General features: G+C 41.7%; 2 protein-coding genes across 3 annotated transcripts in view; both read right to left on the minus strand.

Moving 5' to 3' along the window:
* The window catches only part of ano2a (anoctamin 2a), a 17,584-nt gene extending 11,977 nt beyond the window's left edge, over nucleotides 1-5,607 (minus strand). The window contains exons 1-7 of the mRNA XM_060878511.1: nucleotides 5,539-5,607; nucleotides 4,441-4,592; nucleotides 3,584-3,874; nucleotides 2,162-2,254; nucleotides 1,282-1,436; nucleotides 145-199; nucleotides 2-53 (exon numbers count right to left, since the gene is read on the minus strand). Of these exons, the coding sequence (XP_060734494.1) occupies nucleotides 2-53; nucleotides 145-199; nucleotides 1,282-1,436; nucleotides 2,162-2,254; nucleotides 3,584-3,874; nucleotides 4,441-4,592; nucleotides 5,539-5,563 (823 nt within the window). The 5' untranslated portion in view covers nucleotides 5,564-5,607. The remainder of the gene's footprint in view (nucleotide 1; nucleotides 54-144; nucleotides 200-1,281; nucleotides 1,437-2,161; nucleotides 2,255-3,583; nucleotides 3,875-4,440; nucleotides 4,593-5,538) is intronic.
* A 2,114-nt stretch (nucleotides 5,608-7,721) lies between these two features.
* The window catches only part of vwf (von Willebrand factor), a 28,444-nt gene continuing 23,665 nt past the window's right edge, over nucleotides 7,722-12,500 (minus strand). For both annotated transcript variants that reach the window (XM_060878774.1, XM_060878773.1), the window contains exons 44-52: nucleotides 11,344-11,442; nucleotides 10,865-11,048; nucleotides 10,733-10,773; nucleotides 10,116-10,223; nucleotides 9,883-9,981; nucleotides 9,635-9,763; nucleotides 8,654-8,693; nucleotides 8,188-8,285; nucleotides 7,722-8,063 (exon numbers count right to left, since the gene is read on the minus strand). In XM_060878774.1, the coding sequence (XP_060734757.1) occupies nucleotides 7,872-8,063; nucleotides 8,188-8,285; nucleotides 8,654-8,693; nucleotides 9,635-9,763; nucleotides 9,883-9,981; nucleotides 10,116-10,223; nucleotides 10,733-10,773; nucleotides 10,865-11,048; nucleotides 11,344-11,442 (990 nt within the window). In that variant the 3' untranslated portion in view covers nucleotides 7,722-7,871. The remainder of the gene's footprint in view (nucleotides 8,064-8,187; nucleotides 8,286-8,653; nucleotides 8,694-9,634; nucleotides 9,764-9,882; nucleotides 9,982-10,115; nucleotides 10,224-10,732; nucleotides 10,774-10,864; nucleotides 11,049-11,343; nucleotides 11,443-12,500) is intronic.

Below are 12,500 nucleotides of genomic sequence, written 5' to 3' on the forward strand. Positions count from 1 at the left end.
CCCATCGTCTGACACGACCGAGTACACGTTGTGCGTCTGAGGATCTCATACACCTGCAAACACCAGAGGAAAATATAAAGACCTTAACAATTTTGTCCAAAAATTGTGTTAAAGTTAAAAACTAATTTATCATAAACTGCTCACAATTTTGCCTCGTGTTGCAGTGTCGAAGAGTGTGTTCCTCAACTTGATGTCGAACCTAAACACACAACAACAGAGTTAAGACAGTGAAAGAGGTGTAACTGTGTGTGTGTGTGTATGTGTGTTTGTGTGTGTGTGTTAAAGAGAGAGATCGATAGAGACAGTGTGTGTGTGTTTGTGTGTGTGTGTTAAAGAGAGAGCTCGATAGTGTGTGTGTGTGTGTGTGTTTGTGTGTGTTAAAGAGCGAGATCGATAGAGAGTGTGTGTGTGTGTTTGTGTGTGTTAAAGAGAGAGATCGATAGAGTGTGTGTGTGTGTTAAAAAGAGAGATCGATAGAGTGTGTGTTTTTGTGTGTATGTTAAAGAGAGATCGATATAGTGTGTGTGTGTGTTAAAAAGAGAGATCGATAGAGAGTGTGTGTGTTTTTGTGTGTATGTTAAAGAGAGAGATCGATAGAGTGTGTGTGTGTGTGTGTGTGTGTGTTAAAAATAGAGATCGATAGAGAGTGTGTGTGTTTTTGTGTGTATGTTAAAGAGAGAGATCGATAGTGTGTGTGTGTGTGTGTGTGTTAAAAAGAGAGATTGATAGAGAGTGTGTGTGTGTTTTTGTGTGTATGTTAAAGAGAGAGATCGATATAGTGTGTGTGTGTGTGTGTGTTAAAAAGAGAGATCGATAGAGAGTGTGTGTGTTTTTGTGTGTATGTTAAAGAGAGAGATCAATAGTGTGTGTGTGTGTTAAAAAGAGAGATTGATAGAGAGTGTGTGTGTGTTTTTGTGTGTATGTTAAAGAGAGGGATCGATATAGTGTGTGTGTGTGTGTGTGTGTGTGTGTGTGTTAAAAAGAGAGATCGATAGAGAGTGTGTGTGTGTTTTTGTGTGTATGTTAAAGAGAGAGATCGATATAGTGTGTGTGTGTGTGTGTGTGTGTGTGTGTGTGTGTGTTAAAAAGAGAGACTGATAGAGAGTGTGTGTTTTTGTGTGTATGTTAAAGAGAGAGATTGATATAGTGTGTGTGTGTGTGTGTGTGTGTGTTAAAAAGAGAGATTGATAGAGTGTGTGTGTTTTTGTGTGTATGTTAAAGAGAGAGATCGATAGAGTGTGTGTGTGTGTGTGTGTGTGTGTGTGTGTGTGAGGTGTTTACAGGTGTAGTTTCTCTCTATTGAATGGCAGTGACAGGACTCGTGTGTGGGGGTTTTTCTGGGCTTCAGGGACTCCAGGCTGAAACGGCTGATTTATTTTCTCCCACAGTGAATTCAGAACTCCAGCAAGTCCTGTTTTCTCCTTCAGCTCATACATCTGTGGAGCAGAAAAGAGATCAAACAACACAGAGGAGCAGAAATGCGGTGTACATTACTCTAGAAACCTTCATCACTTCTGAGAGGCTGATAAAAATGACTCTTCCTCACTGAAATAACCAACACTGTCCATGGCCATCTCCTCAACAAAGGAAATAAAAAACATGCTGCATTTTTAGATTATTAATCATCCATCCATCTTCTACCACTTAGATTATTAATCACTTCAATAAAATAAAAGTGAGAGAATACAGAAAGTCATCAGGGAATCATCACAAACACATGAGAAAGGTAACAATGAGAACATTTTAAATCCTACTGTTCAGGAGAATTCAATAATTATGTTTCTTACTTGCAGCTGTGTACATGTGTGTGTGTGTGAGCGTGTGTGTGTGTGAGCGTGTGTCTGTGTGCGTGTGTGTCTGTGTGCGTGCTTGTGCTTGTGTGTGTCTGTGTGTCTATGTACGTGTGTGTGTGTGAGCGTGTGTGCTTGTGTGTGCGTGTGTGTGAGAGCGTGTGTGTGTGTGTTCTTGTGTATGTGTGAATGTGTGTTTGTGTGTCTGTGTGCGTGTGTGTCTGTGTGCGTGCTTGTGCTTGTGTGTGTCTGTGTGTCTGTGTACGTGCGTGCGTGCCTGCATGTGTGTGTGAATAGGTGTAGGATTTTAAAGTGCAGTTGTGTATGTGAGAAAGTGCGAGAAAATCAAGGATGAAAAATTTGGGACTCACTCTTTTGGTAGGAACTTTGATCTTAAGAAGCTCCGCCTCACGACTCAGCACAGACCAGGGGACATGGAGACGTGTGAAACGTACTGTCTTCATCTGAGAGAGAGAGAGAGAGAGAGCGAGAGAGAGAGAGAGAGAGCGAGAGAGAGAGAGAGAGAGAGCGAGAGAGAGAGAGAGAGAGAGAGAGAGAGAGAGAGAGAGAGAGAGAGAGAGAGAGAGAGAGAGAGAGAGAGAGAGAGAGCGAGAGAGCGAGAGAGAGAGAGAGAGAGAGAGAGAGAGAGAGCGAGAGAGAGAGAGAGAGAGAGAGAGAGAGAGAGAGAGAGAGAGAGAGAGAGTTGGTATGTTTATGTAAATGAGGTTGTTAGCTTCGATCAGACACACTGAGGAATGTTATTACAACAGCGTTGTCATGGTTACAGATTTTTCTTTCCTATATGAACTAATCATCTGCAGAAAAGAAATTTTCTCTACAAAACAGACACAAAGAGAAAGCAACAAGATTTAAGAGGTGAATCTTTAAAGGTGTATCATGTCCTGCTCTCTCTCTCTCTCTCTCTCTCTCTCTCGTCTGAGATGTAATATAACAAATTAAACAAACGTTACACAATAAAATAAATGATTCCTCTTTTGATCTGTTTAGTTTATACTTGTATAGAAATGAGTCAAACTGAAGAATGTTGAAGGCTAATGGTATGGATCACACATTAAATCACACACACACAAACACACACACACAAACACACACACACACACATACACACACACACAAACAAACACACACACACAAACACACGCAAACACACACAAAAACACACACACACAAACACACACACAAACACACGCAAAAACACACACAAACACAAACGCAAACACACACACACAAACACACACACACACAAACACACACGCAAACACACACACACAAACACACGCAACCACACACACAAACACACACGCAAACACACACACACACACAAACACACATGCAAACACACACACACGCAAACACACACACAAACACACACAAACACACACGCAAACACACACACACACAAACACACACGCAAACACACACAAACACACACAAACACACACGCAAACACACAAACAAACACACACAAACACACACACGCAAACACACACACACACGCAAACACACACTCACACACACAAACACACACACACAAACACACACACAAACACACACGCAAACACACACACACACAAGCGCGCACACACACAAACGCAAACACACACACATGCAAACACACACACACAAACACACACACACAAACACACACACACACAATTTCATTCCAATGAGTTCAGATTTTGTATTGTATTTACAAAGATTTCACCCTACATTTACTCATGTTGCTTCTGATTAATTCTCTATAACACACACACACACACACACACACACACCTCTACATCTCGTTCGATCTCCAGCCCCTGCTCCTGCAGCCCTTGCTCAAACTCCTCCCGGATAAGGGCTTTTTCTCCTTCACCTGGCCCAGAAGCCACGCCCACCTCCAGCTCCACCTCCGCCAGGTCAGTCTGTGTGTCTGGGTCAAGAGGGGCGGGACCTTCGGGGGGCAGTTGGCCATTGGTGACAATGGAAAAGCGTCTCTTGCAGTGATAAACGAGCACATAATCGACTCTCCTTCGACCATCAGCGAAGCACACGCCTCCTCGCGGACATGGGCGGGGCTTAACCTAACACAACCCATCAATTATTCATTTTAAACAGACAGCTTATTAACATTTATTTCCTCTAGACAGTAGATCAAATCTAATAAACATCCCTTACTGTATTCAGCTTAATAGGGATGTTTGAATATTTTAGCTCCTTCTGCTGGCTTTGATATGAACAGCAACAGAAACACTGACATTCACCTGCTGTTAAAAATGCAGCTGCATGAGGGCACAATGTGGAAAAGGGGCGGAGCTAATTTCAGGGCCAGAAATGTACAGAAAATAAACAGAAAACACTGCAAATCAATTACTAAAAAACGGAGCTTTTTAGCTATATTTGTTTATTTGACTTTTACTTTGGGACTTTAGGACTCTAATGACTCCTTTAAACTCCTTTAAACTTATTATTATACACTTTTCACACTTTATAGTTTAAATGCAAAAGGAGTGAAAGTGAAGTGAAAAAAGTCCCTATTGTTATTTAATGAGAGTTTGAGAGAGAAAGAGACTGAAGATGAAGATAATTTCACCTGCTGCACAGGACAAAACAATACAGACAGAAAAGGACACATAAGACACACATGTACCGGTTCAGCAGCATCGTGTCGACTCCCTGCTTTGTCCTGACTGATTTCTGAAAGGTCCCGAGCGACACTGCGCAGTTTCTCACTGTGAATGGATGAGGATTCACTCACAGCTGTAGTGACTCTCAGGCGCTCTGGAGCTCCATTCCACGTCTCTAAAGAAAGTGTGTGTGTGTGTGTGTGTGTGTGTGTGTGTGTGTGTGTGTGTGTGTGTGTGTTAGAGAGAGAGATTGTGTTGTGTTGTGGTTCACCACTGACAGGTACATAATATTAAAAAAATCACACGCTTATTTACTCAGGTCATGCAATTATCACACACAAACACACACACACACACACACACGCACACACACACGCACGCACACACACAAACACACACGCACGCGCACACACACACACACACACGCGCGCGCAAACACGCACGCACGCACACACACACACACACACACACACACACACACACAGGTGTTTCGGGTCTGTCCATAAGCGCCTTTATTTCCTCTGGAAGCTTTTTAGAACAAAACCTACGGATCTTCATGTTTTTTTTATAAACATATAAACCCAAAACCCGAGATTAGTAATGAATATATCACGTGTGTGTGTGTGTAAAGGTGTATAATAAGCCGTGACGCAGAGAGTGGAGCTGTGCGCCAGATGGAGCCTGAAATAGCGCAGATTAACGCACTAATTACACCTCAAACCCGTCCACCATCACAGCGGCTCCTTAAAGCTTCACACTTTACACACAGACACAGTTTCTCTCCACATAACCGAGTTCATCAACAGAAACCCGCGTGTAAATTCAGCTGAGCGTGCGTGTGTTAGACGTGAGCGCGCGTGAGAAGAGCGCGTGATTACAGCAGTTATCTCTGAGCTACAGCTCACACACACACTCACGCACGCACGCACGCACGCACACACACACCTTACAATTTACAGCGATAACAAAGAACCACTGGCTATTAATCACATCTTCTACACACTACTGAAGAGTAATATTATTGTTAATGGGTGAAAAAACAACAACAACAACAACAACAACAATATGCGCGCTCCCGTGCGGGATGTCGTGTAAAACCACACGCTGTAATCTCGCCTCACCTGATGCAGACCTGTGGAAGGACATGTTTTGTCCTGGTGTGTGGTGTCCGAGCAGCGCGCTGGTGTGTGGTGTCCGAGCAGCGCGCTGGTGTGTGGTGTCCGAGCAGCGCGCTGACATGGAGACAATCCGCACGTTAAATCCGCCCGTTTACCGTCAGCGGGAAACTTTGCACAGGAGACCGAGTACAGTGACACAACCGGCTCAAGACCGTTCATACACACACTGTACCGCTGTGGGTCGGTCACCTATGTCATCACTGTTACACTGCTGTAGGTCACAACACACCCGGATGGTGAAAGTGTCGCTTTTATGGCTGAATTATTCCACAGTAGAATTATTAGAATTATTTCCGTATGTAAATAAAGGCAAAAGACCATTTTAATTAAAGCGGAGCTGAAACGTGGCCTGTGGGGACGAGCATGACTACAACATCATATTATTATTATTATTATTATTATTATTATTATTATTATTATTATTATTATTATTATTATTTATTTATTTATTTATTTATTTATAATAATAATAATAATAATTATTATTATTATTATTATTTGTTTATTTATGTTTATATTATTATTATTATTATCATTATTATTATTATTATTATGTTTATTATTATAATTATAATACTACTACTACTACTACTACTAATAATAATAATAATAATAATAATTATTATTATTATTATTATTATTTATCTATGTCTATTATTATTATTATTATTATTATTATTTATCTATGTCTATTAGTATTATTATTATTATTATTATTTATCTATGTCTATTATTATTATTATTATTATTATTATTATGATTATTATTATAATCATAATAATAATAATAATAATAATAATAATAATAACAATAACAATAACAATAACAATAACAATAATAATAATAATAATAATAATAATAATAACAATAATAATAATAACAATAATAATAATTGTTATTATTATTATTGTTATTATTATTATTATTACACGTTTACACGTCACATGAACACTTAACACTTAAGTCTGGCTCTGATTGGTCAGTCTGAACGTTAATTAAAGGCCCACTACAACAAGCCACACACTTCCACAACATACACAGACGTTTTCATTAAAAATGAAAGTTTATTTCTATAAAAGCTGATCAGATTTTTTAGTTTAAAGTTTGGGACTTTAGGTTCATGGTAAGTTCAGCTAGCTAACACACAACAGAAATATTCCCTGACTGCTGAACACAACAAAAACTAACACAGGACTAATAGCTGCATTCACACGTTTTCACAGGTTTCATGGAGCAGCTCCTCCTGAGCAGCTCCTCCTGAGCAGCTCCTCCTGAGCAGCTCCTCCTGAGCAGCTCCTCCTGAGCAGCTCCTCCTGAGCAGCTCCTCCTGAGCAGCTCCTCCTGAGCAGCTCCTCCTGAACAGCTCCTCCTGAGCAGCTCCTCCTGAGCAGCTCCTCCTGAGCAGCTCCTCCTGAGCAGCTCCTCCTGAGCAGCTCCTCCTGAGCAGCTCCTCCTGAGCAGCTCCTCCTGAGCAGCTCCTCCTGAGCAGCTCCTCCTGAGCAGTAGCTCAGCACACAGAGCTCAGCATCACAGCTGCCATCAGGAGCTCTCACCTCATCTGACTCTTTACACTGAGCTGAAGTTTTTAGCCAAAAACACTGAGAAGTGTCAGATATAACTGATCTGTTGATGTTTATGGGCTGTGATCAGTGACCAGCTCCTGGCCATGATGGGATTAAAACTCACACAATTCTAATTAGTTTTAGACGCCTGACTGAGTCCCCTCAGGTACACAATAATTTCACTTATTAATTCGGAAAATAAGGAAAATATAAGTGATGCATCATATACAGCTGGTCTGCAGGTACAGGAAGTGAAACCACAACCTTCTCAGCAAGGCAGAGAGATAAAAACTATAGATTTTCATTCTTTCTGTTTTGAAACACAAGGACCAGTGTGTGTGTGTTCTATTTAAATATTCATGTTTATTCATAGATTGTGGAATTTTAATGGGAAAACAGGTGTGGAGACGTTCCTCAGATATTATTAGTCACTTTAAGAGCAAAATAAATATTTTTAATGGTTAAATAGAACTTTATATCGGTTCTGATCAATTAAACACACACACACACACACACACACACACACACACACACACACACACACACACACACACACACACAGACTGTAGATAGTAATTGTGTTTATTGATTAAAAGTTGATTCATAAGAGTATTATTGTTTAAGTGTGTGTTTAATAATGAGATAAGGAGTGAGATGTGGTTACAGTGATAGTGTTGAACACATGAGAGGTTGCAATGTGTGTGTGTGTTTGTTTCAGTCAGCAGGACAGACGTGGCTCTCACACTCACAGCCGGTAACAGTGAAGACTTGGTGGTGTGTGTGTGTGCCGTTTGGACAGCGTAGAGAAACACTCAGAGGTAAAGTTCCTGTAGCACTACAACACACACACTGGTTCTCCACACGGTTCTTCTCCACAGAATACACAGACTTGCTGCTGCACCGTCCCTGGATATGTGTGTGTGTGTGTGTGTGTGTGTGTGTGTTGGTCAACAAAAGAAGCACAAATAGAAATGTAAGTTTATTTCTATAAAAGCTGCTGCTCAGATTTTTCGGTTAAAGTTTTTCTCACCTCGCAGTAACTCAGCTCCAGTTTCTCCTCTGACTGACAATCATCAATCCTGATATAATCCAACAAACCCACTCTCCTCCTGCACTCAGGCTCAGTACCTACACACACACACACACACACACACACATTCAGGATTATAAGGTTTCTTTATAAATGGTAGATCAGATATTAGTGAATAAGATTAATCTGATCCTGTTGAGCCACGTGACCTAAGACTAGTTTACACAGTGAAGAATTAAGACAGCAAAACAAATGTAATAATATAAAAACAACAGTTAATTAAACTTAGACAATAAATTGCAATAAAGATGAAACACTGGAATGTAAACCTTAAACAGAAGAGTTCATCTTTGTTCTTCTTTGTTTTAGCATTTAAATAAATAGCACTTGATTTGAATGTTTCAGTTTCACACAGAAAAGTAAAAACTCTACATGTGCTGAATGGTGTCTGATCTCACACACTTACACATTTCACAGCAGCTTTGTCCGATCCGGCTGATCTGACCCTGCACATGACACACATTTATCTGTTAAAACTGTTTCTTCACATCACGTCACGTCATGTCACGCCATGGCAGCAAAGGGTTAGTGTTAAAGCTCTAAGTGCAATTCATCTCCTCTTGAAGATGTAGTGATGAGAATCTAAACTTTTTTTATTATTAAGTTTATTATGAAGATTATGGAACATTTTAAAATAATTTACTTTAAGACATGACAAAAAACATAAGCATGTGTGTATGTGTATGTGAGTGTGTGTGTTTGAGTGTATATGTGTGTGTGTGTGTGTGTTCGTGTGTTTGTGTGTGTGTGAGTTTTTGTGTGTGTGTATGTGTGTGTATGAGTGTGTGTGTTTGAATGTATATGTGCGTGTGAGTGAGTGTGTGTGTATGTGTGTATGAGTGTGTGTGTGTATGAGTGTGTGTTTGTGTGTGTGTGGGTGAGTTTTTGTGTGTGTGTATGTGTGTGTGTATGTGTGAGTGTGTGTGTGAATTTGTGTGTGTGTGAGAGAGTTTGTGTGTGAGTGTGTGTGTGTGTGTGTGAGTGTGTGTGTGTGTGAGTTTGTGTGTGAGTGTGAGTGTGTGAGTGTGTGTGTGTGTGAGTTTGTGTGTGAGTGTGAGTGAGTGTGTGTGTGTATATGTGTGTGTGTGAATTTGTGTGTGTGAGAGAGAGAGTTTGTGTGTGAGTGTGTGTGTGTGTGTGTGAGTGTGTGTGAGTTTGTGTGTGTGTGTGAGTTTGTGTGTGTGTGAGTGTGAGTGTGTGTGTGTGAGAGGGTTTGTGTGTGTGTGTGTGAGTGTGTGTGTGTGTGTGTGTGTGCGTGTGTGTGAGTTTGTGTGTATGTGTGAGTGTATGTGTGAGTTTGTGTGTGTGAGTGTGAGAGTGTGTGAGTGTGTGTGTGTGTGTGTGTGTGTGTGTGAGTGTGTGTGTGTGTGTGTGTGTGTGTGTGTACCCCATGCTCCAGACAGTTGGCTCGGTCCAGTGGAGGACATGTGGTCACTACAGTCTCCAGCACCAACTCTCCGTTCTCATTCACACTGCATGTGTGTTTAATGCAGCCATCTTCACGAGTAGTGTTTACCTGCACACAAACACACACATACACACATACAGGGTTATGTAAGATGCATGGAAGTAGTGTGTGCGTGCATGTGTGCGTGCATGTGTGTGTATATGTGTGTGAATGTGTGTGTGAATTACTCGGAGACTGATCGTCTGTCCATCAGGTTGCTGGGTGGTGCAGGATGAAGCTACACAACGGCCACAGCAGGCACCAGGTATAGGCTCAAGAGTGTATCCCTAACACACACACACACACACACACACATACACACACACACACACAATAAAAATAAGCTGTTGCTGCTGCTGCTGCTGATGATGATTATGAACATGGTGGTGGTGGTGGTGGTGGTGCAGATGAAGGACATTACCTCTGAACATGGTGAGCAACTCATCTTCCTGCAAGCCAGGTGATATTTTCCTCCCTCGATCACACACTTACAGTTTGTACACGCATCCACCATCACTCTCTCACCAACCTACACACACACACCACACATTTCATTAACATAATTATTTCCAAGTATCCTTAAGAAATTATTTACTTTGCAACTTATGTAGATGAGATGTTGTCGTCATGGCAACAAAAGGATGCTGCTGTGGAGTTTTTTTGCTAAAACCTGACTAATAAACATCGCCTTTCATTCACTCATGCATTCATCCTCAGTAAGCACTGTATCAGGGTTCTGGATCCGGGTCCTACCCTAGGAATATTGGGCATCGGGTAAGAACACACACACACATACACACACACACACACACATACATACAGAGTTGAACAGTTGAAACTCCACTCAAACATTAACCTGAGCTCAGGTTAGAACCGAGAACATTGGAGCGCATAAACAGTATATTACATCATCACTTCCAAACTAACAGCTCTGGAACCAGACGGATTTAAAGAAAAGAAAAGTGATTCCTTTGTTGAAAAGTTTGGAAGTGGATGTGTGTGTGTGTGTGTGTGTGTGTGTGTGTGTGTGGTTCTTACTCCAATGACTGTATGATTCATCATGCAGGCATCCACAGGCTCTGAAATGAAAAAAAAAATTTTGTGAACATTTTTGACTGTATATGTAAGGGATGTGTGTGTGTGTGTGTGTGTGTGTGTGTGTGTGTGTACCACATTGGCAGGTTGGACAGCAGTTGACAGACGTGTCACAGCGCAGTTCAGTACCCAGTGGGCAGGTCGGCATGTCCATGATGTGGCAGGAAACATTTGTGTGCTGAATGAAGACCTCCTCATTCACTCGTACACACTCACTCAACACACACTGATTAGCAGCAGACACCCAGCTCTCTCCCACCTACACACACACACGTAAAACATGTAAGTTCTACCCTTGTGAAGGTATTATTTTGAACACAAAAAAATATCTAATCATTTCATGCAACAAAATTAGTTTTTGTTCTACTCAGAAGTCTGAAAGGACACACAGGAACTCAAAAGGTTCCACTTCTGGAGACTGTTAAGGACTTTTATAGAGTAGCACACACTCACTCAGCAGACACTGGACATCAAGAGAGTTACTGAACAATTATTCATTAAGTCAAACACACACACACACACACACACACACACACACACACACACACACACACCTGTCTCAGTCGTTCTCCAAGTTTGGCATCCTCTTCAACACAACTGTTCTTACGGCAGTGTCCACAGCATTCTCCCTCTGGATGATAATATGTAGATCCCTGCACACACACACAAACACACACAAACACACACAAACACACACAAACACACACACACAGTAAAAATGCTGTTTGGGTGTGGCTTTAAAATAAGTGACAAGTGGCTTTAAAATAATATTGGAATAAAGAAAGCAGAGAATCACAGTGTCGGATAAGCAGTAGAAAATGAGTGAGAGTGAGAGTGAGAGTGAGAGGGAGTGTGAGAGTGAGTGTGAGAGTGAGTGTGAGAGTGAGTGTGAGAGTGAGTGTGAGAGTGAGAGTGAGAGGGAGTGTGAGAGTGAGAGGGAGTGTGAGAGTGAGTGTGAGAGTGAGAGTGAGAGGGAGTGTGAGAGTGAGTGTGAGAGTGAGAGGGAGTGTGAGAGTGAGTGTGAGAGTGAGAGTGAGAGTGAGAGGGAGTGTGAGAGTGAGAGTGAGTGTGAGAGTGAGAGTGAGAGGGAGTGTGAGAGTGAGTGTGAGAGTGAGTGTGAGAGTGAGTGTGAGAGTGAGAGTGAGAGGGAGTGTGAGAGTGAGAGGGAGTGTGAGAGTGAGTGTGAGTGTGAGAGTGAGAGGGAGTGTGAGAGTGAGTGTGAGAGTGAGAGTGAGAGGGAGTGTGAGAGTGAGAGTGAGTGTGAGAGTGAGAGTGAGAGGGAGTGTGAGAGTGAGTGTGAGAGTGAGTGTGAGAGTGAGTGTGAGAGTGAGTGTGAGAGTGAGAGTGAGAGTGAGAGTGAGAGTGAGAGGGAGTGTGAGAGTGAGTGTGAGAGTGAGAGGGAGTGTGAGAGTGAGTGTGAGAGTGAGAGGGAGTGTGAGAGTGAGTGTGAGAGTGAGAGTGAGAGGGAGTGTGAGAGTGAGAGTGAGTGTGAGAGTGAGAGTGAGAGGGAGTGTGAGAGTGAGTGTGAGAGTGTGAGAGTGAGTGAGAATCACAGTGTTTAAAATCTCTTCTTAACTAATATATTAAACATGAGTTAGAACATCACACAGTGACGCATTAACGCACCGACACTTTAACACACTGACGCTTTAACACACTGATGCTTTACCACACTGACGCTTTAACACACTCACGCATTAACACACTGACA

The sequence above is a fragment of the Tachysurus vachellii genome, chromosome 9 (assembly GCF_030014155.1).
Source record: "Tachysurus vachellii isolate PV-2020 chromosome 9, HZAU_Pvac_v1, whole genome shotgun sequence".
Taxonomy (NCBI): Eukaryota; Metazoa; Chordata; class Actinopteri; order Siluriformes; family Bagridae; genus Tachysurus; species Tachysurus vachellii.